Source organism: Cottoperca gobio, chromosome 6 (genome assembly GCF_900634415.1).
Source record: "Cottoperca gobio chromosome 6, fCotGob3.1, whole genome shotgun sequence".
In the NCBI taxonomy this organism is placed as follows: domain Eukaryota; kingdom Metazoa; phylum Chordata; class Actinopteri; order Perciformes; family Bovichtidae; genus Cottoperca; species Cottoperca gobio.
The window spans coordinates 14,784,240-14,810,591 of record NC_041360.1 but is presented as its reverse complement, the minus strand read 5'-3'; the positions used below and the strand labels follow the sequence as shown (position 1 = coordinate 14,810,591).

Sequence of the window (26,352 nt, the reverse complement as noted above, 5' to 3'; positions counted from 1 at the left end):
TTCACACACCTCCTCATGCTAAAACAGGTAGAGGTGTTAGCATTACTCCACCCCACCATGTGCTTACAGGCTCACACATACATATACACACACACACACACACACACACACACACACACACACACACACACACACACACACACACACTTGTGTTAAAAAACGACATACCTGTTTGTTCTTATTCTCCAGAGAGATCTCGTATTTGCTTGGTCCCTCTCTCATGGTTCCCTCCACTTCCAGTCCCCCACCAGAGCACGTTCCATCCTCCAGGCTCAGCATCTGTCCACTGCCACAGAAATAAGAACAGAAAGCTATCAATCCTCCCGCCATTTTTGCAGAAGCAGGTCATCCGCTGAGCAGAGTGTGAAGAGTTTCTTGAGGAAAGCAGCAGGTGGAGAGTGATGGCTCGGAGGGAAGGTGAGTCTGTTATATTTGATCATATTTGGTCATATTTTTGGCTCCAATGCATGTTGCAGGAGAAACACTCTGGATATGTGACCAGGAAGAAAGATACCTTCTTTTTTTTTGTTGACTGTGGCTGTGACCAAAATCCTTCCCTCCTCCACTCCTTTATTATTTCATACATACTAAAACCAACTAGTTCACTGTATAGTGGGGCTGCAAGCATCAATATGTTCATTACCAAGTAATCTGTCAAATGCGCTCATTAAAATAAACGTGTGGAAGAATTTCATTTTTTTCTTATTTTCTACTTGGATGATCAGCTTTCAAACATTTAGATTTATCTTGGTGCTTCTCGAGGGGAGAGTCTTTGAGGGCACTTTATAGTGCATTACACTCTCCTAACAAGCATAATTTATAGAGCAATGCTTTGATGTCTTCGTTAGGTGTTGCCAACTTCACACAGCCAAAGCGATGCGCTGCACTCTTGGCAGATGCGAATGTGTTCGCCACACTAACAATGTTTTGCCACGGAAATCAGTGCTAATTCTGTGCATGAGAGTGCTGATGTGTTTCCATGGCAATGACATCATTTGGATGAGCATTTTAGTGGAAGTTGTGATAAAATGTGAAACTTTATACTTGCATACTGTACAAGTGAGATAATTATTGTATAGCCTTTTTCTATATTCTGCTGCTATGATTACAGTATAAAAGTCAGTGACGTCATATAAGCGTTCCAAAAGGCTGGAAGAAAAGCATAACGATAAAAGACAGACTATCGATTTCTTAAATACAAACATGACTGGCGGAAAACGTAGGGGAATAAATCAAACAAAACTGACTCCATGAATACTTCTCTTGGAAAAGAGATTTTTATCTAAATGAGTGCCTGATTTAAAACAAATGTTTAATGAACAAACATTTCTATAATACAGCAGCAGATGTGAGCAAAGAATAAAAAATAATTGATATATGAATCCGGCCTGAATCTGACACAAAACTAAACTCATTTGAATGTAGAGGCTTGTAGAGTGTCCTCCTCTTATAATCTCAGGTCCTGTCCACAGATAAAACAATGTGCTTTTAAATGACAGCAATATTGAAATTCTGATAAAGCCATGTAAGGCTTACCTAAGCAAATTACTTCCATTACACAGCGGAAAATGTCCCTTTCACCAAAGTTATGTTGAGCTTCGTCATTTTGGTCAAATTTAGAGTAGTGACCAACGTCTGTGGCATCACACCGCCTCTAAAAGATACAAAACACTGCTATTCAGCATATTTTATATAGCAAGACTGGACTGATGTAAGCATAGAGGTATGATCGCACCCTAAGAGGTTTTATAATGGTGTGCAATTATTAGTGTGTGTGTGTGTGTGTGTGTGTGTATGATGTTGTGTGCTTGTGCAATCTTTCTTCTACCCAGATAATGCCTACTCTAATAGTTTTTACACGAAAGGGACTAGTGCTAAACAGGACTGGGGAGACTAAAAAGCCTGCTCATGGTTAAATAATGAGTGCATCACTAAAGTTCCTCTTTGTTTTCTTTGATTGCTGTGAAAGCAAATATTTTGCGTTCCCCAGCTATAAGGCAGAGATAGGGCCAGAGAGGCTTGGTGATATCTTTAAATGAGACAAAGTTTGCAAAAATAGAGAGAAATAGGAGGAAGAAAGTGGAACCAGGGGCTGGGATAGAAAAAGAGAGGAAACAGGAAGATATAGAGAGACTGTGTTGGCGTGTGCATGCTGGAGGCTGTCTCTATCAAAAACTCTATTAAAACACTGCTATGCCCTTGTGCTGCATCAGAATGCATTAGAGTACATTAGAATACATTAGAGGATTTAAAAGCAAGAATTGAGCTATTAATGTATCTGGACAGCAAAAGCCTCTGTAATGATGTATCCGCTATACCCCCTCCCCTCTCTCTCTCTCTCTCTCTCTCTCTCTCTCTCTCTCTCTCTCTCTCTCTCTCTCTCTATCCCCCCCCCACACATACACACACATACAAACACTCACAAATGCTCACATACGTAGCGTCAACAAACATACCAAGCACACACTCCTGCTCCGCCTCCATGTGTGACATCATGGTGGCAGATAAATGAACATCTGTCAAATTGCATCTCTCAAGGTCCCTTTAGAGACTTATAGTACTGTACAGCCAGGCAAGACACACACACACACACACACACACACACACATACACACACACACACACACAAACACACACACACACACACAGGAGAGAAAAGGCACGGCAGGTTAGACTAAAGGCGGATCTCATGCCATCTCTTGGGATGTTTGCGTGCTCTGATGGATTCAGTGAATGTGTGTAGAGGTGGTGTGGGTTTGAAGCCATTAGGCACACATAACGTCATGTGAAGATAATAATGAGCAATACGGTGTTACACGGCTTCCCTACATAGCATCATCTCAGGTTGGTGTCCACTGTTGCTGTTCCATTAGCTCATCCAATCAGCACTATGTGGGTGTAGATGATGATAGTTAAGTCATCAGATCAGAGAAAAGCGAGGGATTCCAGACAGACTTGATAAGGAGGGATGAGATAGGAATATACCGACAGTTAAATAATGAGTAGTGATGCATACAGAAACAAGCAACACCAGGGGGAAACATATAACAGCAGATGAAGAGACAGAAAAAGTGACTGGGAAAGATTTAGAAACAGAGTACAGAGGATTAAACGATGGGAGGAGTGAGGGAAAATCGTAATCATTGCGAAACATGACAAAATCAGCTTTTCAGAGTTTTACAACAGAGCTTTGCTTACCCAAACATCCCCAAGTGAAAAGTCATGCCTCCACACACACCCCACACAAACAAATAATGAAGAAACTTCCCACACAGAAACAGACGGTTAAAGGGGCTCCAGTGGATCTTTAGAGTTCTATTCTCCAGTTACTATGGTAGTGGTAGCCGTTGCGTCATTACTGGGTTGCCATGGGCAATTTTATAGTGCCAATATCAGTTCCCACCCCCGACCCCCACTCTCTCTCTCTGTCTCTCTATATGTGAATCACCCTGGTGGCTATAAGATCTATAGGTTTGTTACGGAGCGTTTAACTCTCTCACTGTTACCCCTGGTTCCACACCTCCATAAATATTCCAATTTCCACTCGCATACAGTACTGCGCACGCACTAACGAGCCTGATTAAAAACCTGGGTGTGTGGACATGACTCGGTTACATGACACAATTGTATGCATACAGAGACAGGAAGTTTTCAATAGTTGAAAGAGCCCACAGTAGGAGCAAAAAACTGCAGAGACTAACATAAAAGTGTCCTTGATTGGTGTGTGAATTGGTCTTACCCGGCTGTGCCGGTGGTGTCAGCCTCTGGATGTTCAGGGGCGGGGCAGCAAAACTGATGCAGCACGTTCTCGCTCCTGAAGGGCAGACAAGAGAGGAAGAGAGGTAAGCAAAGGGAGGAGGAAAGAGGAGACGCAGACAGAATTGGAAGGACAGAATGTCATTCAGTTGTTATTGGCTGTTACTGAATGTTTGCCTTGTCTCCATATTCTCCGTTATGTTCATTCTTAGTCGAACATCACAAAGAGCCTGAAAAGGCTGTCTTTAGACTCTTCTGGATTATTTCCATGGGTTCTGTTTACAAGTTGGCACTGATCCCAGGGTAAATACCCTATGTAGGTCAATTCAAGGCTGAGAACGCTTGGATTGAGTGTGAGTATTTACAGTGTGTGTGTCCGGATGTGCTTGTTAATGCCCCCTTACCCTCCAATTCATCAGATATGTGGTGATTTAGCAGAATTCCAAAACCCAATCTGGACAGATGGTTACTCGAGCTGTGTTTCCTGCTCTGTCTCTTCTTAAGTTTGCCTCTCTTATTTCTCTCTCATACATTTTACATCTACATTCATATTTTAGGCATTTCACTGGTGCTCTTATCTGGAGCAATTTAGACTGAAAAGAACAAAAAAAAAATACATCATGTTTTCGTTGTTGCGTAGATCGACACTTTGACCTTCTGTATGCAGGAAACCTTCCACCACCAGAGACATAAAATAAGCATGATCATCATCAAAATATCTCCGAGGTCTTTTTAGGAGGTGTGGGCGTGAGTGAGGGTCACATTAGGTCCTTTCACAATGAGCTGAAAGAATTCAGTTGACAGTGAGTTTACACTACTGTCTTCTGACCTGGGCTCAGCATATTGCTTGTGACACAGACCCACAGTGACAGGCAGTCAGAGTCAGTGCGAGGCTCGTCGTGACAGTCGGAGCTATAAAAAGCTACCTTTTCACGGCAACTTCCACAGACTTAAATGACAAAGACAAAGACTTAATGTTTGTTTTTTGTTTTTTTAAATATCTCTGATCAACACTCCTCCCAGTTGGAATCTATGAATAATTCTCCTCCATCTGTTGTAACCTACCCCACCACTCACACCTCTCATACCCATACTGTAACATACTGTACATATATGAATCATTTGTTCTCAATTCAAGCAAAACTTCTGCTGTGGTTCTTTTTCCTGGTGTTAGAACTTTGAGGGCCTCCTTGGAGCCCCAGGTCTCACGTGCAGGACCTGCCTTTATGAATCTTATGTATTAATATATTTGGATGAATTATTCTTGAGAAATGTGTTTTTCTCTCAGTATACAAGTTATTGACTTCTTTTAAAAGCTCCCAGGGGTTTCAAACATCTCTAAATTGTTGTGTTTTCCTCCTCCAGCCAGAAAACAAATCAAATCAACATCAGTCAGATTCTCATGAGCCCTACTGATCCTTTTCAAACATGCTTGTCAGCATGTATTAAATGATTGCAGAATACACAGACAGACTAAATGTCCAATAAACAATGGCACAACAATGGGTGTTTTATTCCCTCCAAGTTACCCGCAGCTGCAGGTCAATATATATCCACATTTTATTACTCAATTACTTTTTTCAATTTCACTTTTTCATCCCTTGATCTGTACCTAAAGGTTTCTCTTGTATGAGATGAATTTATTTCCTAACTATATGGCGTTATAAAAAATGCATCTCTTAAATCTAATCCCCTCTCTATAATATTCTAGGTACACACTAATTGAACCCATAAATCTGTTTAGTACAAATGAGCAGAAGTTCACCTTCTATGTGTTGTAGGTTTTGGGGGTCACAAGGTCAAACAAAGTGTTATTTGATGTAAACTCAGTTGACACAGGAGGGAGATCGGACAATAAACTTTAGGCTAAAAACACTGAATTTACAAAGCCAATTTCTGTCCAATCAGTATGAAGCTGAATTATTTTGCCAGGCTAATATAAAACAGTTCAGCCCTGAGGAACAGGCCAAGCTGCTTGGGTCCCTGAGCGCACGCACACACACACACACACACACACACACACACACACACACACACACACACACACACACACACACACACACACACACACACACCACACACACACACACACTCACACACACACAGACACACACACACAAAAACACACTCATGCTCATACTCGTACACAAATACACACGCTCAACGGGTCCGTCCATCTGTCTTTAGAAGACACACACATAACGACCATCCGCCTCCAACAACCCGTACAAAGAGAACAGGTGAATATTTCAACAGTACATGTCTCCTGCTGTCGGCCCATGTTTTCTCTCTCTCTCTCTCTCTCTCTCTCTCTCTCTCTCTCTCTCTCTCTCTCTCTCTCTCTCTCTCTCTCTCTCTCTCTCTCTCTCTCTCTCAAGATCAGCTTCATTTGGACTCAAAGCGTTGCCAGAACATTGTGTGCACCTTCCACAGCGCCACAGCCTGTCCCCCTGTTGTCCAGCTATTTGTCCACCAGCAGGATAGATAAACTGAGGAGACAGCTACCTCAAATGCACCCTTTTTATCATCTCTGTTTGGTCTCTCCCTGTACCTCTCTCACTCTCTGTCTCTCTCTACCATCTCTCTCAGCCTCCTTCCCTTTGACTGGTCCACTCCAATGTCAGCCTCAAGCTCCTTCCTCTAGACACCTCCAAGGGCTCCATCAAAGACAACGACAGAGCGTGCATCTCGCTCTCTTTATATCTCTCTGCCTTTCTCTCTCCTGAGAATGGCTGATTACCGTTCGCTCCATGGGCTAAGTGGGGCAGATAGGAGGCTCAGCTGGAGAGAGACAGAGAACAAGTGGAGGAGAGGATCCTGTCTCCCCCCCCCCATAGGACATACATGCATGCACTGACAACAATGCACAAACACACTCAGCCAACCCTACGCAGCCCACAAGTAATATATCTGCAGGGCAAATAAACCTGGGCTCTATATAGAGTTAGATAAACATTCAGATAAATGCATACAGTGAAATGTAAGATGTGTGAAAGAAAGCAAGTGGGCCTATACACGCTTCTACACTGACAAATGACCAAAAACACACACACATACAGTTTGTAACACAGGTACCTGTTGACAAACACAAGTCACTGACAACAGGAAAAGCAGAGGGCATATCTGCAGATCTTGCAGCAGGCAATGGCAGGAAGGTGAATCCTCTAAAAATGCAAGTCAAAGCCTGAACTCCCCCTCACCTGCCTGGCATGCCAGAAGCAGAGCAAACTACAAATGAGGTGTTAAGCTACTTGTCTTGTCTTAAAATCATTGAGCAGGTTAGATGTAAGGTTGCATTCAAGGACACAATCAGAAAGTGCAGGAACAAGAAGGCCATTTAACAGCCCACTGCTGCCTGATCAACTGGTGGAGGGCTCTGCTGTTTTCTGCCTCTAGCTTTCAAAATGACAATTCATTTATTGTAATTTCTTCCTCACCAGTTAAACTAATTTAAATTAAGAACCAGTGGTGCTACACTGATTCCTGTCCAACTAATAACATATAGTGGCCGCAGGGTAAGCTCTCGAGAGGGTACAACTCAGGCTCAGGTTTCATGCAAGGCTACAGACGAGAGCAACAGACGTTGTATTCACAGACACACACACTCTAACACACACACACACACACACACACACACACACACACACACACACACACACACACACACACACACACACACACACACACACACACAGAGCAGGACATGTGAAGTGTGGCTAGGTGAATCATTCACTCTTGGATCAATATCAACAACTCCTTTTTTTAATATACATGTCTCCCCTTCTGCACTCCTCTGCTCCTCTCAACTCCTTCTCTGCTCTGTGTTGCTCCCAACAGTGGGGGTGGAGTCCCAGAGAGACCAATCAGGACTCCTGCTGGGATACAACTTATGAACTGAACACACATGCCAGCACACAGAACGAGAAAAAGATGGGTTTTCTCTCATTAGGTGATGTGCTGATGTACTATGAGGCTCTGGTGTCAAGCAGGGGGTGCTGGTTCGGGGTGTTTTGTGTGTGTGTGTGTGTGTGTGTGTGTGTGTGTGTGTGTGTGTGTGTGTGTGTGTGTGTGTGTGTGTGTGTGAGTGTGCGTGTGTCTCATCTAACACAGCAACATCAGAGGCCCAGAGGTCCCGTGAGAGTTTACAGATCCCGTGCAGTAATTAATAGAGAAACCAGCAGCACCGTGGACAGCGACTCGCGGTGTCTCATCATCGCACGTGCAGCTGCTCTCCTGTCTCGAGCTGAAATTGACCGACCGCTGTGCAAAGTATATTTCCAACACACACACACACACACACACACACACACACACACACACACACACACACACACACACACACACACACGTATAGGCCTACAGCTGTTTGTTATGTAATGATCCAGTGATCGTGATCCAGTTTCTCATTTAAATAATCCACGTCTTCCTCTTCTGGCACAGTCGCGACACACAATTGAAAATTGGAAATTTGCAAGCGCCTTCTTCATTAATTAAACGCCTCTCAATCTGCAGGACACGCACGCGCGCGTGCACGCTTAACATCATACAGTTTTAGGCGGATGCTACACAAATTGACTACTATGAAGAATTCAAGAGAGGCTAAAAATATATTTATTCTACGCTTTAGGTCAATACTGGTAGGTTAATTCAATACCACAGGAGGTTTTAGCATTAACATTGACACACACATGCAAACAACCACATAATCTCTACTCACTCTGATGTTTTAGCCAAGGATCGACAAAGGGTTGTGGGGGTCATCGGAACCAAAGAGCGGCAGCTTTGGAAACTTCCGCCGTTTTCTGGGTCACTTTCATCCGGGGAATCCGTGGACGGGTCGGCCGGGACCAGCTGCATATCCCCCGGGTCCATAGGTTGGGAAGGCGACGGCTGAACCTCCGGAGCTACTTCGACCTGTTCTGGTGCAGCCTCATGGTCCGGCAGAGACGCCGCTCCAGTGTTGAGCTGGGGGTCTTGAGGGTGGTGGTGTTGATGAAGGCAGCTGGGATCGGGATGGTGATGGTGGTGATGGTAAGGATGCTGCTGTTGTACCCTGACGTCCCGCAGGTACCTGTTCTCGCCGATGAGCTCGTCCACCCGCCGGTCAAGCTCCTCTATCCGGGAGCGCTGGGTCTGGATGAGACTCTGCTGGTTCTGGACGATGGTGGTGAGTTCCCGCAGGTACAGAATCGCCTGCACCGGGTTTTCCAGTAGGCTGGAACTCATCATCATGGCCAAGACAAGAGGAGGGAAGAGAAGCTGAAGAAAAAAGAAAGCTGGACTGACGGATGGAGGCCAGAGGAGATGCAAAATATCCGTGAGTGCGGATGAGAAGGTGAGATGTCCTTCCGCTCTCCTCTCCTTGATTCTGCTCGGTTGTGGATGAAGCTGCACCGACCGAGCTAGCCTCCCCTTCTCCGGTCGTTTCCCTCCCTCCCTCTCTCGCTCGTCCTCTCTCTCTCTCTCTTCCACTGCGCTGAGTGGTGCTGATGAGAGGAGCCAGATCCAGATGTGACAGGAGGAAGGAGGGGATGAGAGGCGCTGGAGGACCGATGCGTCATTACGCACATCCACAAGAAAACTACAGAGCAAGCACGCACCCTATAGGCTGCACAAGGAGGTTCAAGTATACCCTCCTGTGCCTAGGTGTAGTGCACATAACATCTGAAGATGCATTTTAAATCTAATTGTTTTCTTTTTGGTATATAATTTACCAATACTACAACTCGAATTATTATAGATTACATTAGATGTATTTAAATGTTTGCATAAAAAGTCTAAGAAAATAATAATAATTATGTTCTTGAGGCTTGCTGTTTTGCAGTTCTCTTCATTTTAAAAGAAAGTGTGTTTTCAAGTCTTATAACTTTAACGTTAGTCAAAACTTCAGTTGATTCAAGTCCTTCAGGTGGTCAGAAAGGGCACATTTGTTTAGAGAACGCGAAGGCACCTTCGGCATGGTCACATGTCACAGGAATGCGGAAGTACAGAGCCGTTGTTTTGCTAATCAGTAGCTCGGATGCTAGCACCGATAGCCGAGCTGCTTCTTATTATAACATTTCCGTAACTATAAACAAGTAAACAACACTCATGGTCAGGTAAGACTAACATGTTCATACGATTACATGTTTTAGTATAACATATAAGGCTCACGGTGATTCTTTCTTTAGCATTGCAGGCTTTCATTTGACATAAGAGTATTATTTTGTGGAATATCTTTGTTGTAAACAGTCTAAGTGCAGGTTCATTAGCTGTTAGCTGTTGATATAACCATATACAGCTGCGGGGGTAAACTTGAGCCATTGTACACATTGAAACAGAAACAAAAAAGGTCTCATAGCTTTATAGTTACGTTGATGCGGTTGTCATGCATTGTCATGTGAGAGTCAGATGAGGACGAGGAGTGTGGGCCAGTTCACGATACTGGCACTAAATAACGTTATGACAGTTTTGTTGTGTTGGATCTAACAAAAAGCAGATTTCAGATCCTTTACTTCAGTAAAATTACTAATACCACACTGTGAAAAGACTCCACTACAAGTAAAACGATTATTTAAGTAAGAGTAAGTAAGTAGTATCAGCTAAATGTACTTAAAGTACTTAAATAAAAGTAGTCATTGTGCAGTCAAATGTTTTCTGTCGAAGTTTTACTATTATATATAATGTTTTTGGATTAATATATCTGCTGCACTTATGTTTATGTTGCATTTCACTGCTGTAGATGTTTATGGTTGTGCTCATCTTAACCGCTTTATATACTGTTGGGTAGTTTAATTTACAGCAATGCATCATATTATATAAGATTATCATATGTTTGTAACATCATTGTGTCCTATGAGAACCACATTTCCTTTTTCATGAGCTCAGAAAAACAGATGCATTTTCCATCTGATCCAAGAGGGTTTAAACATTTTATTTAGTTTAAGAAGTAGGAGGATAATCTCAACCCTTAAAGGTACATTTCATACTTCAGTTTATCACAAATATTCTAAATGAACATAGCTGGGGATACATGGTTTTCACTGGACAGGAAGGGCATGAACAACTGTAATCTTAAAAGTAACTGAGTGAAAAGTACAATATTTGCCTCTGACGTGGAGTAGAAGTGTAAAGTTGCATAAATTGGAAATACTCAAGTAAATTACAAGTACCTCTAATTTGTACTTAAGTACAGTACTTGAGTAAATGAACTTGGTTACATTCCACCACTGAGCATCACTGTGAAAGAGTTGGCTGACTCTTTGACTATCAACATTTCCACACATTCTCCTCCACTTTTTCTATCATCACTGATAGATACAAAGTTTGATTTATTGGAATAATGTCATACTGATCCCAAGGCCAGAATCAGAGTTCGACTGTGCTCACTGCACATATCCTTGTTGTTGATTATACACTTTAATCTGTGTTTCAGGATGACCCAGAAGCACTGCCTGGATGGCCAAGTGTACTCCGTGCCTCTCATCCAGCCAGACCTGAGGAGAGAGGAGGCTGTCCATCAGATAGCAGATGCATTACTCTACCTGGAAACCATCTCTACGGATATTTTTAGAAGGCAAACACACACACACACACACACACACACACACACACACACACGGAACTAGAGGTAGGGACAATGAAAACCATTGCTATGACAATTCTCAATTGCATAAGGATGTGTCACTTGTATACTATTATGTTAACATAATGTTAACATGGTATGCATAACCTTGAGCGCCTTGAGATTGCTTTTAGCTTTGAAAGGCGCTTTACAAATACAATTTATTATTATTATTATTATTATTATTATTATCATGCATTAGTAGTGCAAAGGAAAGTTAAACAAATTATCAATTATTTTTACATCAGTTAACATGCTTGTTATTTTACAAGTTTTGCTTGCATATCTTTGTTTTATGTAACTTCTGATAGATAAAACATTTTCATCACGTTTGACATTTTACTAAATGCATTACAAAACAAATTGAATTATTGAGAGATTAATTCATTATTAAATGAATAGTAGAGGATCAATTATTTTTCTGTTTATCCATTTTCCAAAGACCTAATGCTCCTGTTCAGGGCTGTTTTTAATCAGGCTGCCAGTTAATCTATTAATTATTATTTTTACATCAAGTCATTCATTTTGTAGTTAAATCATTTTAAAAAGCCACAAAGTAGAGTGAGTTTTGACACTACCAGGGAGACAAAAACAAGGCCAGTCAACAAACTTTTAAACCACAAAACAGCAATCAAAAAGGTTGTTGGTATCACAAGTATTAATGAACATAAAAATAATGTCATTTTTGGATTGCACAGTCAACTCCAGATTCTAAGCCACATTTAATGCCACAGCACCTATTTGTAGAGAAGATGGTCCTGTCTGGCACCTTGAAAATAGAGGAAGTGTCTTTATTAACAAAATTGTTTTGCCAATACAACCTTTTGAAAGATGATTTGTTTGTAATTATATGATTGATGTCAAATGATTAATACATTTAGTGTGCAAAAACAGCTGTGTGATACTTGCACATCATATTAAAGTCTACAATTATTTTATTAATTAATTCTTGGGATTCAGCGCCCTGCAAAGAAGGAAATGTGGATTAGGGTATCTCAAGTTATGCTCCATATTGGATTGTGTAATATGGTCTCAGACATGTTTTCCTCCATGTTTGTATGTCCATATTCATGTTGGTGTGTATATGTGTGTTGCTTCCAGGGTGTCTGACAGTGTAGAGAAAAACCGCCGCCAGCTGCAGACCGTCACTGATCGGATCAGACTAGCTCAGGCCCGTGTCGACAAAATCAAAGGCAGTAAGAAGGCCACCAAGGTAACAAAGCACCTCCACTTCACAGGCAACTTTCTACAGTATATTGCACCTATGAAAGAGACACTGTGTCTGTACGTTAGATCAGTTCCTTTTTGTGCATATAGGTTTTCTCCAGTGCCAAGTACCCTGCCCCGGATCGACTTCAGGATTACACATCCATCTTTATTGAGGCTACAGACCCCTCCTCACAAACTCGCCCCCGACACAGGATACAGAATAAACTTCGACCTTTTGATGAGAAGGCCTTGCAGGTGGGGGAAATACATTAAAATGCTGATTACACAAAGAGCTAATGCAACAATAGTGACTTGTTAGGAGACCCATGGTTTCTGTGTTCTACATCTCATGTCCTGAAGCTCACTAGCCATAACTAATATAAAAGAGAAGAAAGTGTGTGCTAGCCTGATAGTGTTAGGGCCTCTTTATACAGCTGACACTGCTAAAACTGCGGGTTCAAAAAAGGGATAAATAGATGCATGATTAATTTCCATTTCCATGGCTTTTATCTTACTGCTGAGAAATATGACACAGCTCTCACTCTGGTCAAACGAGGACAGTAGTGCATGGAGTGGAAGTCTCAACTCCTCCATATTGATGTTGACTGTAGGGGCAAACATGCCCATCAGTATTTATGCAGGAGTTAAGAGCCGGTCCTCTGTCCCATGACCAGGACTGAGTCCACCTTGCTCCTCCACAATCCAAGGTCTTCTTTTCTTCCCCCTGGCATATGAATTTCTGCGTAGGATGAGCAGTGAGATACCTCGATATTGGAATATAGTCTCCAGTCCTCTTTTAAAAATATATATAAATGAATGTCACCCCCTATTTCTGCTAGTCCATAGGCAATGTTTCCGATGTCTATTGTCATTGGGGCGTCCACAGTGATGAAGGTGTGAAGCATTAGCTGAGCCAGAAGGTAAACCACTGAATCTACAGTCCAAACCCTTACCTATAATCCTGAATTCTGAGCAATGAGAATTAATAAAAGAAGTAGCGTAAATGACCCTTCTTTGCCTGCGCTCAACCTTAGGGGCAGGGTTAAAAGCTCAGATATCCAGAAGGAGAAGTGGACGTGCTTCTGAGTACCAAGTTGAAGTGATCTGTCTCCTGGACGCCTCCCTGAAGAGGTATTATATATCCTGTCTGATATGGAATTACCTCAGGGTCCTTCGGGGAGGCAGGGAAGGACATCTTGCTGTTTTGCCTAACTTAAAATGACCCAGACCTGGATCAGCAGCGAAAGAGGGATGGCTCTTATGGAAAAAAACCTAAAAACCTTTCTACCATTTTTACCTTAAAATGCACATAATTTCCTGCACATGCTTTGAGAGCCAGGTTTTGGTCACATGTCATGGTAATTCCCAACGGGCAAGGTTCTTCTGATCTAATAACGTCTAAGTATGCAGAAACACTACCGTCTGAGTTTGGATAAATACCTGCCTACTTCAAAACCAAACAGGCAGAGCCGACCTTCAGGTCCACACAAACTAAAACTTTGATAAGTTTACACAACAAATGATACAACCCTGTTATAAAGTACGCTTCACATTTCTGTGTTACTATCTGCATGCCAAATGTTCTGCTATTTTGTTATGCTAACTAACCATTACACATACATCATGATCTCATGTTTAGCAGCATCCATATTAAACACCAGCACTGATAAACTTTCATCCATGTAAGTCTCAATTCTTCACAGCAATTTAAATAATCAACTGACATCCACTTAATGAAATGTCACATTGGCCGTAATGGGCCCCATGGTATGTCGTTTTTGGATATAATATTCATCGGGCCAGGACAGGTTACATCAGCAACACTGACGGCACATCAGACCAATTTTATATTAGCTCCAAAGTTGATGCTCGATTAGGAGGTAAAACCAGGGGAAAACAAGATAGACATATTGAAAAGTGAAATGTGTGATAGTGTTTTCCTAAGTGGTTTTGCACGGCTCAGCTCAGGCTCCTGCATTATTTATAGCAAACACCACACTTTTTCCATTACCATCATAGGAAACTTTACTAAAACCAGCATATATTCTGCTGCGTCTAGTGTTGTTATTTTGTGTTTGTATTTGTGTGTATTCGTCAGAGAGAGAGAAATGAAGAAATGAAAACACTGCTGGCAATTTTCTCTGATGCAGAAATACATTATTCAATATCCCAAAGAAGTCTCGCGCGTGTGCGTGCATCTGCGTGCTGGAGCACTTTGGTGGCATTTGTGATTTGCGTTATTCAATATTTAGTTGACATTTTACCGATCTGCCTCTCACTCTATGTCTGTACGTCTTCCTTTCAGGAGAAATTGATATATTTCCCAGTGTGTGTGAGAAAGAAGAAGAAGTCTGAGGATGAGACAGAGGAGGGGCTGGGCAGTCTTCCATGCAATATCTCATCTGTCAGCTCCCTGTTGCTCTTTAATACTACAGAGAACCTGTGAGTCCACAAACACACAGACACAGATGCTAACTGTAAACACGGATTAGAGTTAAGTCTTTTCTTCATGTCTTTGGATTTGTGTGCTTTTAAAGATATAAGAAGTATGTGTTCCTTGATCCTCTGGCGGGAGCAGTGACAAAAACACACACAACACTAGAGACAGAAAAAGAACAGAAGCCGTTTGATGCACCGTTGTCCATCACGAAGAGAGAGCAACTGGAGAGACAGGTACCTCAAATACCCTAAGTGCTAAGTAAAACACATTTCTAATTTGATAGTTGGTAATGATACATTTAATGACCAATGTTGTCTCTATATAATCTTTTTTCTCTAATAGACAGCAGAGTCTTATTTCTATGTGCCAGACCTGGGCCGGGTGCCCGAGATAGATGTGCCATCCTACCTTCCTGACCTGCCAGGCATCGCAGACGACCTGTCCTACAGCGCAGACCTCGGGCCCGGCTTTGCCCCATCAGGTCCCACACACAACATCCCGGATCTGCCTTCCTTCTCTGAGGAGAGCGACGCACACGGTACACATATACACACACTTAAACACACGCACAATTCACTATCAGGAGAAACTTCAGCGACCTGGTTCAAAGTATACTGGAGCACACGATTAAAGGCAACAAACATTATGAGGAGACTAACGTTTCAACAACACCAGGACTCTGATGAAGAGGCACCTGCCGTCGAAACGTTAGTCTTCTATTAATGTTTGTTTCCTTAAATCCGTGTGCTCCTGTATACTTTGGACCAAGACTTTGAAGTCTCTCTCGATACTTGATTGCTCTACTCTGAGAACACCGGGCCTGCAACTCCCTGTGAGGCGCGTGAAACCTCTTCCCTTAATCTATACACTTTTCACCATGTTATTGTGGCTTAGGTACTACCTGCTTTCTGTTTAGTGTTCGGAAGCTCATGTTCTTTCTTATCTATTTTTCTTTCAGGATTTCAGCTCCAACTTAATGTTCCACCTCCTCCACCACCTCCCCCTCCTCCTGAGCCTGCACTCGCTCCCGCCATTACTGCAGGAGCGCCCCCTCCTCCGCCTCCTCCTCCTCCTCCTCCTCCACCCCCCCCTCCTGTTGACAGCCCCACACAAGTCTCTCAAGCGGCGAGTTCAGGTTTGTTTCCAACCTTGAAGTGGCTACACACTACAGACTGCAATATGATCTAGCTTGACAATGTATTAAAGGGTCCAAAACACACACACACACACACACACACACACACACACACACACACACACACACACACACACACAAAAAACTTACTTCAGAATGTCCTTGATCTTAATGGGCTTAAACCCAAATTACCCTGCCACCCCTGACTGTCTCCTCTCTCTGCAGGCCCTGTGTCTGTTGCACCCTCCGGGGTGGTTGGGCCGCCAGACGGCCGTGCCAATCTCCTGGAGTCCATCCGCAACGCCGGAGGCATCGGCAAAGCCAAGTTACGCGACATTAAAGAGCGCAAGATGGAGAAGAAGAAACAGAAGGAGCAAGAGCAAGGTGTCTGATTGTTTGAGTGGGGATGTGGTTCTACTCGTGTTTTAGTAACTGCTACACGAAGCAGCTTTAACAATGATGAGAAGGTCATGCAATCAACGCCCAGCGTGACCAGGCCCTAGTTAGCAGTCAGTCAGGATGTTAGCGTTTGTGTATATATCTCATATGGTTATCATCAAGTCCATGGCTTTGTGACCTTCGCTTAATAAATGTTAACTTAATTAAATAGTTGACATGTCCTAATTTAATTTGTTATCATATCTTTGGCTTGATTTCCAGTTGGCTGGCCATGTCATATTTAGAGAGAGCGCCTTATACCAACTAACCAGATAACAAGTCTTGCTTTAATTATGTGCACTGGGGTCTGACTAAAAAATGTTTCACAGCTCTACTAATTAAAAAAAAAAGATATACTGATTGTATGATTACTTAGTAACTGTCTGTCTTTGTCTCACAGCAGTGGGAGCGGCTGCTAGTGGTGGAGACTTTATGTCTGATCTCTTCAATAAACTTGCCATGCGAAGGAAAGGTGAGGATCCCTTTTATGTCAGAAGACATAATACTGATGCAGGTGGTTGGAACTGCACACAGTAAATAATGTGTACTGTTCCCTCTGTAGGCATATCTGGTAAGGGTCCAGCAGGCGGGGAGTTAAGTGACGCGCCCGCTGGTGCCGGCGGTGCATTTGCCAGAATGTCAGATGTCATCCCACCACTTCCTGCCCCCCATGCGGCAACAGACGATGACGACTGGGAAGCATAACGCGATGGACCATGAACACTTGAAGCACTATCAATGGAAGCATTCAATAGTCTCATAAGATTGTGTACAAAGGACTTACATTTTCCTCCAATCACTTATTATAAAAAGTTCTCTAACAGAAGCTTTCAGTGTAAAATGGCCAATAATTGGCTTCATAATGAAATGCATTGGTTTAACAAAACTAAAACCACTAAATCTCTTATAATAAAACAATTTATTGATAATCACATTCATTGCAAAACATGTTTTCATAAAATTAACCAATCAGATATTATTAGAACACTTACTGAAATCATGTAAAACTTCACTAACATCTTAAATAAACATAATGTTTGCATTATATAACACTTAACATTGAATGTTTTAAATATTTAATCTCTTCTTCATGGTCAAATCAGTTATATGGATTCCTCTGCCGGTGCTGTTCTTGATTTCTGTGGAATATATTCATCAGTAATTCATCTCAACATATTCCAGGCTGAATTCAAAGACATGGCAGGACTGATACACCCGAGTCAATCTGATAAATGTCCCTTTGTCCCTTGCAGTGTGACATCATATACTTGTGTTCATTATTCTCTAATTCGTCTTCACTTCTCTGAACCAGAGATATTAGGAAGCCAAAGTCAGAACACAAGAAACAGGCAAGATTTTAAATGTAACAGGCAAGATTTTAAATGTAAAATAAAGCAAGTATGATTTACTGAGAAACAGCCTTCCTGGTTGACCTTTGAACTCCAGCCAGAAGCTCTCAGAGGTCTGATGGCTTCAAAATGTTCAAGAATGGAAACACAAATAAAAGGGCTTTGGCAATCTTGCGATAAGGAACTTATTATAGAAGCCCTCGAATTATATTTCAATATTCTTTTATTAGAAAAAAGTTTTGGGTCGCTAAATCTGCACAGTGGCCGCTGTTCCTCAAAGTTTTTCCTAACTTTGGTCTTGGGAAATGTCTTTTAGCCCAGTGGAGGAGACGCTACACCTGCTTCTGCTTTTTCTCCAGGAAGAACTAGGAAAGAAGAATATACAGAGACAACATATGAACACGTTTTAGTCATAACACAGTGGTTTTAAGTGCGGATACATGAGCGGACTTGCTGCTCACCTTCCGTAAGGCGGCAAAAGCAGGGCCAAACGTTGTGTGTGTGCTGGTGCGCTCTTTGATCCACGTGGGAAGTTTAGAGAGCGTAGCAGGTCGAGAGTAACGTCTGTCACACAGCACAATGGAGGAATAGTCGCCACGGTGACGGATAGCTCTTCCTTTGGGCAGATTAAGTCAAAGCATTTGAATACTGATCATACTAATATACCAATAATAATAATAATAATAATGGTAACACTTTATTTGGACAGTCTGCCTACAAATACTTTATAGAGTATATGTTCAGCAGCTTAGTAGTTGAGATTCAACTGTTTATCAGATTATCTTTAAACAATCTGTGTGTCACATGAACATACCGACATATTCTTTGAGTTGAACTACTCACTGTGCTCATTTGTGGTTCCAGTAGGTATGTTTATGAATAGTCACATTTACTCTACAGATGATCTGCATCTACGAAGACGAAGCAAAACTGTTGAGTTTCAACTAATAAACTATTGCAATGTTCCCAATACTCTTAAGTATTTGTTGGCAGATGTTCCAAAGAAAAGTGTTCCCTCAATAATTCATTGTTAATTATTTTTATCATATGTGTTGTCATGAATAATGTATATATTGCATCGTTACCTATGGATTGATTGACAGCCTTCATGCAGTGGTTTTCTATTAGTGCTTGGCCAGGGCTCTTCCCTCCACTGTGAGGCTAAAGAAACAAACAAAACTGATGAGACAGATGATGCGCTTCATCTCAACACTGCTGTGACCTTCTGCTCGTTTAGCCAGGTTTCTGGGTACATGGAGGACAGTTCAGAGTCTCACCAGGTGTTTGTCCAGATAGGACATCTTTTCCTGCAGCTCTGGGGATTTGATGTTGGGATATGGCATTCCCACCATCACCACACACCTGTCATCACATGCACACAGAAAAGAGCATTTAGTATCCTATGCTTTAATACAGCGTGCAACTGCCGGCTTTCGATGTGCTCACAAATTGCACACACCTGCCCAGGTCATCGGAGAAGTTGATGCCCTCGCTCATTTTTCCTCCGACCACAGAGAACAGCAATGCTCCTGTGAGCCCGCCGACGTCCGCAGCACACCTCTAACAAAAAGGAAAAGAGACATGCCAATAGTAATGTATGTGAGTGTCAATCGTAGCGGCAATCCCTCATTATGAACGTGTCTTCTATGGGCTTTACGAGGGAAGATGTTTGAGCAGTGAGTTTTACCTGGATACAGCGGGAGAACTCGCTCAGCACCTGTTCAACCTGGTTGGCTTTCTTTGGCTCCTGGAAGATCTGAGAAAGTAATTGTGATAGCTGCTTAGAGACTGTTGGGAAAATTCACTTTAAGTCCCTGAAAATATTGTGCCACCCTTCGAGTTAAGGCATGATGAAGGCGGCCTCCTAGGGTGACGTACCTTCTTCTTGTTAGCCAGACGAGTCAGTGCACCGCTGGCCTCCCAGTGAGAAACGATCCGCCTCGAGTACTCATAAGAAGGGAAGAAGCACACGACCCCGCCCGGGACCACGTTACAAATGTTGGAGAGAACGCGCCCCGTCTCGTCCATCTGTCAACAGGCACATATTTGCAGGAGTGCTTGTGTAAACAATGCAGCCTCTAGTCGTCAATATTACAGCAAGAACCTAATAAAATAGTATTTGTGTCTGTTACCATGCGTGGAGAGTCTCTGTTTTGGAAAGTAAAATCCAGCTCCTGACCGGATGGACCGCTGCACAAGACGAGGGGAAGAATGTTCTCGGGAGGAATTACATGACCTACAGACAAAGTTACCAGCAATAAAGAAAGTGATTTTATTGACTTAAATATAACAAAACAAACATAAAATACTTTTACGTGAAACAATAATCCATATACAATACAGTTCCGACAGCACATAACACGAATGCACTATTCAACTAAGATAACTTGAGTTTAAATTTCACACAGATCTAGTGAGTCCGAGGACACAGTAATAGCACGTCTATATATTTGTGTATGGTATAGTTGGCTTATGATACAAACATTTTGTTCAAGTAGAGAATTAATACATGGTTTAGTTCACAAGATGGCATCATTCTTATTATCTCTTCAGTTCTAGTATAACCTCCATAACTCGAACCAGATGCAAGTTCATGACATGATTCCTCTGAACCCGCTGGAAGAATTAGCACTCGTACTAAAATCGATTGTTATTTGAGTTTTTTGTCAAGCCATTATATTATTCATCAAAAAACTCCCACACACAGAAATATTGATAAACACATCACTAACAAAAGAGAAACTCCACAAAGTACTTCCATGTTATAAAAATGGGCCACTCACCGCAGGAAAACTCAGTAATGCGCTCCTCTCCCACTCCGGCAGAAAACAATAGCTCTTTTTTTAAATCTGAAACCTACATATCACATCTTTCAGAATGATACAACGTGCACAGCAAAGGCTTTGTTCATTCTTAGTGGATTTAAAAATAACTTACAGGCTGCATGGTTCCTCCTGCGAGGACGACTGCTCTGCACTGCTTCAGCACCTGGGCAAAGTGGACCGCTGGATTCAACAGCAGGAACTTGACACTGCTCTCTGACACAGTACCTGGGCGTAAAACATTGGGGGGATTTTATTAACACTTTGATTTCATTACCGCCCTTTATTTGGAGTTGTGTTTTTTTAAAACGGTACCTTGTCTGTGCACCGCCACTCGGCCGTCAGTGTTGCTGTTGGTGAGAGCCATGAAGAAACCCTCCACCTGCATCATGGGAGATGCAGACAGCACTTTCTCTGCCTCTGACTCCTGCTGGTCTGCTGAAGACACTGCACACATGGGAGCAGACGGAAGAGATCAATCAAAATGAACAACACTAGAGGAATGCTACATTGTTGCTAAATTGTTAAATATTCATCGAAATACAGACCTTGTGTTTAGAGCAACCTACATCCAACATCTATATTATCATTCAAAAAACATCTGAAAAAGACTGATTAGCAAATATTTATAATACTTAATGGATTTCATAGTAATTCAACTCAACTTTAAACATTAACTTCTAGGTAAATTATACATTTCTATCAATGTATTACTGCTTAGTCTTGTAACTTTAAAGCAATATGCAAATTGAGTTTTTATCTGGGTTATGACTATTCATATTTAATAGGGAAGTGTCTTCATAAACCACTTTTGGCATCTAACCTCTCCTGCACATAGTTTTAAATTGTCCTTAACTTTTTCCTGTCTTTTTTTATATATAAATGCAAATAAACTAAACTATAAACTAAACTATAATACTACATTGTTCAGTGTCTGTTGATTGCAAAGTGTGTGGAAATGGCTGGATGTGAGGGGCATGGTTATGGTGTGAAAAGGGAAATAATATCTGCACATGCAACTTAGATCCAGCTTAACCAAAGCACATGTCTTCTTTTAAGCAACACGCTAGTTTCCCAGGTGATAACAGCACACATATCTATTCCTTTGCTTGTGCAATTTACAAACAAGGAAACGTGGGAGGTTTTTCTTTTAGTAGTTACACTGTGGGTACTGTCTGCATAAGCACTTATTCCATGTAAAGTTCTAAAATGTCTCTCCAGAAGAAAGTCCAAGCTTTTCTCATGACTGAACAGGATCCCGTTTCTTTTAATAAATGGTTTCATGTAGCTACCGTAAGTCTGCAATGATGATATTCATCTATTTCTTTTTAATGTGTGGGTGACTTGGCTGACCTGGTGCAGTGCCCTGGTTGCTCTGCAGCGTTTGAAGGTAGCGGTTTAAGCCCTCTGTGCGTCGGTTCTCCTTGTTTAAGCTGCTCTGAGTGTGCAGACTCACACCTGATCCTGCGTACTTCTCCACGAAGCCACCCAGCTGCAGAGAGAAGACACGCGTGGGGTTCATTTGATTTAACAGTGGATCGCTGAACATTTATATGAGGCATTAATCAACACATACAAACATATTATACTTACTTTTCTGCTGATCATGCTCTTCTCAAAGTATCTCGGTAACTAAAGTGACAATGAAAGAATCAGTTTGCAGGTTGCATATGGTGTTAAGAAGCCACGATTGTAACACCTTCAACTACCTTAAACAAGTTGATGTTGTCAATCTGAGCCTTGAAGAGAAAGTTGTTAATGGTGAGCATTTCAGTTCCTAAAAGATAAAGAAACATGACTGGTTGGAAATCTTCTTGGATGTGTTGTAGTGTGTGTCATGTGTGTGTATTATTTACTAACCTGTTTGTGTAGTCTGGCTCTGTGGATTTTGCCCCACCTTACCTGCAAGGATAACGTGTACATTATAATTGGAAATGTCCAGAAAAATCCCCGTCCTACCAACTGGCAATAAACTACAAATCAGAAAAACTAATTTTAGCCCAAACACACTCACCTCCTAGCACCCGGACAAGCCCCTCAATCACAAACAGAATCTGTTTGATGTACATCAGGTTCTTTGCCTTCAGTCTGCTCCTGATGTTGTAGAAACATAAAGTCAGGAGGGAGATACAATAGTGAATTTGTGAATGAGTGCATTGTGCGAGTCTGTGTGTGTGTATACGCACTTATAGCGGTCGGCATACTGGGTGAGCTGCGAGTGGGCACGACAAAGCTGTGAAAAGATTCACAGTTTAGCATATTGCAGAGACACGCTTAATTTACACCTACATTTCATACATGATGTGTATGAATGTGTTTACCTGCGCTCCATTGAGCTCTGCACTGTGTATACAGGAGAGCGTGTCACTAAGATTGTGAGCTTCATCTATGATCACCACCTGTAAAAAAGTTCAAGTTGTTGAGATTGAGGAAAGTATCATCCTGTCTTTATATGTTCAGAAACATTATTGTTGTGTGCTAGCGGTTACACTACTTGTGAACATTTTTGTTTTAAACCTTACGAGGGCATTTCAAATGTTAAAAATGTTTTTGTTTTTTTAGATTCCCATGATAAGTATGACAATTGCTGAACAGAAACAAATCTATGATAGAATCAAAAAGACCCCGACCTGCCCCTCCAGCTTGACCCCTGCTGCCCTTCTTGTAGCTTCATGAAGCAAAATCTGATAGGGCAACACCACCAACTATGCAGACACAATAAACATACACCGTACATATTACAACTGAAACCTCAATTTGCTGACAAAAAGTTAATGAACAAATAAAAAATAATTTAGGACGGTGTTACCTGTGCAGGGGGAACAGAGAGGCGTGTGGCGTAGTAAGGACACGAGTGCTTCTCTCTGCCCAGCTTCAGCATCTGCTCTATATCGTGCACTTTACCGAGAACGTTGTCCCTCATCTGCTGCAGTGCTGAAGCTTTATTATAGAGACACGCAGTCTTTGCTGGGCCTCGCTTTCGTTTTACACCCTCGTCATGATGCGGCTTTTCTACAAAATGACAGAACAGGCAGCGTTGTAAGCGAAACTGACGTTAATCATCGTTATGTTATTAAGACAACTCTTGGGTTATGGGTTAATTTATTGCATTACAGACATTATTCATTCTATCATGGCATTGCTGTTTAATTCTAATTTGTTGCATGTTCTGTATTGTCTGTCTAATGTTGTTTGTCGGTAAATCTTTGCTATTGCTGCTTATATTGGACCAGGACAGTCTTGAAAAATGTCTTTAAATCTCAACAAAACCCTCCTGGTTCAAATAAAAGTTCAATAAAAATGTTAAAAGTAAGAAATCTCTTACAAGCTTCAAGTTATCTGGAAATCTTCTTCTTTAAGATCAGTAGTTTTGGAGCTGGAATGCGAGGGGCTCTCACCATGTTTGTTTTTCTGCATCTCCATGCAGCGGTCGTTAATGCGCTGGATGCTGCCCAGGCGGCGCACCTCATCGTTGATACACAGATTCTGGAAAGCAAAATTAAACACATAACTATAGAAATAATCACAATAGATGAGATGTAACCAAATATACTCAATCTAACTCTTTTACCGATAGTCTTTGTGTATATATGCGTGTGTGTACACATACCTGCCGTGAGCCCAGTGTGACCAGACTGATGTCCTTGCTGAAGGGGCTCTTTTGAACCTCATGGACAAATTGGGCCAGCTGGGAGTGAGTGCGACTGCAGTAGTAAATCTACAGAACATGCATATGTATAAAACTTCAGGGTAATGTGTGACACTCATTATTATTATTATTATGTTTTACATCAGTGTAAACTCATCCTCACAGTTACAATGTGAAATGTCTCTCTCACACACCTTAGTAACATGTTCTTCAACCAGTTCGTCGTCTGCGTCATCCTCAATACCAGAAAATCTGCAAACGCACCCTGCTGTCATTGTCTTTCACTGTGATGTAACATTTGATACTGTTGATAACCAAATAAATGGCTGCTCTCACCTGCTCTTGGTCTTTGACTCGTCATCGCTCTCATATTCTGCGATGATAAGCTCCTCGTCCTCTTGATCTCCTTGTGTCTCGGTTTGTTCCTCTTTACTGAGTTGAATCAATTTGATTGCCTCTTCATCTTCACAGCTCTACAGAAATTCATATGAGTTGAAGAGACTTGATTTAAAGTAATTGTAATTTTTGGGTACATTTCTGATTTCTGATCACTGATCACTTACTTTTCTTTTCATTGCATACTTTAGTTGAACGTTATTTCTGATCAATTCTAATCGTTCTTCCCTTTTCTTTCTTTTCAATTCTTCTTCCTGAGACACAAAAAAAACATTCAATGATATTCAAAAGCTGAGCAGGTGAGAAGCCGAAATTCCCAGAGATCCACGCCAAGGTCACATCTGAAATGCATTGACATTTTTACCTTCAACTTTGAAACCAAATCCCGTTCTGCCTTTTTTTGTACAAAATCAGTAATCCAGTCCGGCTCTGCGGAGGAGCTGGTAGTGGAGGACTGAGCAGCAGAAGTGGAAAGAGCTGCTTCTCCTTCATGCAGAAGAGCAGCTGCCTCCTGTCTTCTCTTCTCCTCAAAGTCTGTGAGCCAGCTCAGCGCTCCACATATCAGACTCAGAGACTTTCCCTGTTTTAAAGGACATGTTGAAAACACAAAATTATCAATAAAATCCAATGGCTTCAGCTGTAATCTTTCATGTATACAGTACATGCACACGTGTACACACCGTCCCAGTTGGACTTTCAAAGATTCCAACTTTGCCCTGGTCAAGTACACTGTACAGGGCTTGCATGAACTGTTCCTGGATGTTGTAGGGCTGGTAGGGAAATGGAAATTGGGCCCTGCCATTCTCCATGCTCGTGAATCTCTCTGGAAGGTGACGTAAAGGGTCAACAAATGAGCCCCTTGATCAACTGAACAGCTTTCACAGAGTGTTTAGACTGGCCTGTATTAGCTACAAGTCTCAACTCCTGATAGTGATGTTGTGTCTAAAATGAATCACACGAACAGGAGACACATTCTGCTTTTGTGCAGATCAATCTTATCAAAGACCTAACACATTTCTGTTTGAGTTTTCGTTATGTACCACAATGAAGTTAATCATCATTTATCTTAAGCTATTTCAAATTCGTCTACAATGTTTTGTCAAGCAGCTAACATTTGAATTTAAACGTTGTCACTTCCACCTGTTAAGTTACCTTGAAACTAAAACTGGATCACTAATTTAGGTTAAACTGGCGTTAACTTAGCTGTCTCGACTTCATAACATTAGCTAGCTAACTTGTAGCCTATCACATTATCAGCTGACGTCTTATATCTACAGCTAATCGTGATCTTTACAGAGATGGTTGCCATATAACATTTTCTTACCTCGCAGAATGATAACGTTATCCTTAAAAAGGGAGATTTTACTTTGTGTTATTATAATAGAGGTTATTACGTTTATCTCCCGGGTATTCAACAACCGCGCCAAGAGACAGAGAGGGAATCTGACCAATAGGGAGCTAGATACACCAATGAGTGCATGTTTTATTGTTATGTAGTGCTTGCGTGGACGGGGCTATGTACACGTATGGTCTTTGTTTGCCATTAACGTGGGAC

General features: G+C 41.8%; 3 protein-coding genes across 5 annotated transcripts in view; 1 reads left to right on the top strand and 2 right to left on the bottom strand.

Annotated features, from left to right (window-relative positions):
• The window catches only part of iqsec3b (IQ motif and Sec7 domain ArfGEF 3b), a 30,912-nt gene extending 21,841 nt beyond the window's left edge, over positions 1–9,071 (bottom strand). For both annotated transcript variants that reach the window (XM_029434536.1, XM_029434537.1), the window contains exons 1-3: positions 8,474–9,071; positions 3,740–3,814; positions 169–286 (exon numbers count right to left, since the gene is read on the bottom strand). In XM_029434536.1, the coding sequence (XP_029290396.1) occupies positions 169–286; positions 3,740–3,814; positions 8,474–8,988 (708 nt within the window). In that variant the 5' untranslated portion in view covers positions 8,989–9,071. The remainder of the gene's footprint in view (positions 1–168; positions 287–3,739; positions 3,815–8,473) is intronic.
• A 626-nt stretch (positions 9,072–9,697) lies between these two features.
• wash1 (WAS protein family homolog 1) lies at positions 9,698–17,846 on the top strand. Its single transcript, XM_029433549.1, has 11 exons — positions 9,698–9,854; positions 11,171–11,311; positions 12,461–12,572; positions 12,677–12,823; positions 14,874–15,010; positions 15,106–15,241; positions 15,351–15,546; positions 15,967–16,143; positions 16,369–16,527; positions 16,982–17,053; positions 17,144–17,846. Exons 1-11 carry the CDS (start codon positions 9,847–9,849, stop codon positions 17,284–17,286), a joined length of 1,428 nt encoding a protein of 475 aa, XP_029289409.1. The 5' UTR covers positions 9,698–9,846; the 3' UTR covers positions 17,287–17,846.
• On the bottom strand, positions 17,484–26,266 carry ddx11 (DEAD/H (Asp-Glu-Ala-Asp/His) box helicase 11). 2 transcript variants are annotated; one of them, XM_029433548.1, is made up of 28 exons: positions 26,122–26,266; positions 25,478–25,620; positions 25,162–25,377; positions 24,965–25,051; positions 24,738–24,874; positions 24,596–24,653; positions 24,363–24,470; positions 24,151–24,238; positions 23,562–23,764; positions 23,383–23,457; positions 23,074–23,151; positions 22,939–22,985; positions 22,767–22,846; positions 22,613–22,654; positions 22,462–22,529; positions 22,346–22,384; positions 22,106–22,244; positions 21,068–21,199; positions 20,868–20,980; positions 20,714–20,786; positions 20,063–20,166; positions 19,809–19,958; positions 19,618–19,686; positions 19,390–19,490; positions 19,208–19,292; positions 19,016–19,091; positions 18,392–18,546; positions 17,484–18,295 (listed from the first exon to the last, which is right to left on the bottom strand). In XM_029433548.1, the coding sequence occupies exons 2-28, from the start codon at positions 25,604–25,606 to the stop codon at positions 18,263–18,265; spliced, it is 2,685 nt and encodes an 894-aa protein (XP_029289408.1). In that variant the 5' UTR covers positions 25,607–25,620; positions 26,122–26,266; the 3' UTR covers positions 17,484–18,262. The 2 variants fall into 2 exon arrangements, with proteins under 2 accessions (XP_029289408.1, XP_029289407.1); XM_029433547.1 differs by lacking the exon at positions 23,383–23,457 and having other exon boundaries at positions 26,122–26,241.
• Between the last annotated feature and the right edge of the window lie 86 nt (positions 26,267–26,352).

Excerpts from the sequence above, each read along its gene's own strand:
- wash1 (XM_029433549.1), top strand. Across the intron at positions 12,824-14,873 it reads TTGATGAGAAGGCCTTGCAG|GAGAAATTGATATATTTCCC; the intron begins GTGGGGGAAATA and ends TCTTCCTTTCAG. Across the intron at positions 16,528-16,981 it reads ACAGAAGGAGCAAGAGCAAG|CAGTGGGAGCGGCTGCTAGT; the intron begins GTGTCTGATTGT and ends TTTGTCTCACAG.
- ddx11 (XM_029433548.1), bottom strand. The coding sequence starts at position 25,606 with ATGGAGAATGGCAGGGCCCAATTTCCATTTCCCTACCAGCCCTACAAC. Across the intron at positions 22,530-22,612 it reads GAGCCAGACTACACAAACAG|GAACTGAAATGCTCACCATT; the intron begins GTTAGTAAATAA and ends TTTATCTTTTAG. Across the intron at positions 18,547-19,015 it reads GGCTGTCAATCAATCCATAG|GAAGAGCTATCCGTCACCGT; the intron begins GTAACGATGCAA and ends ATCTGCCCAAAG.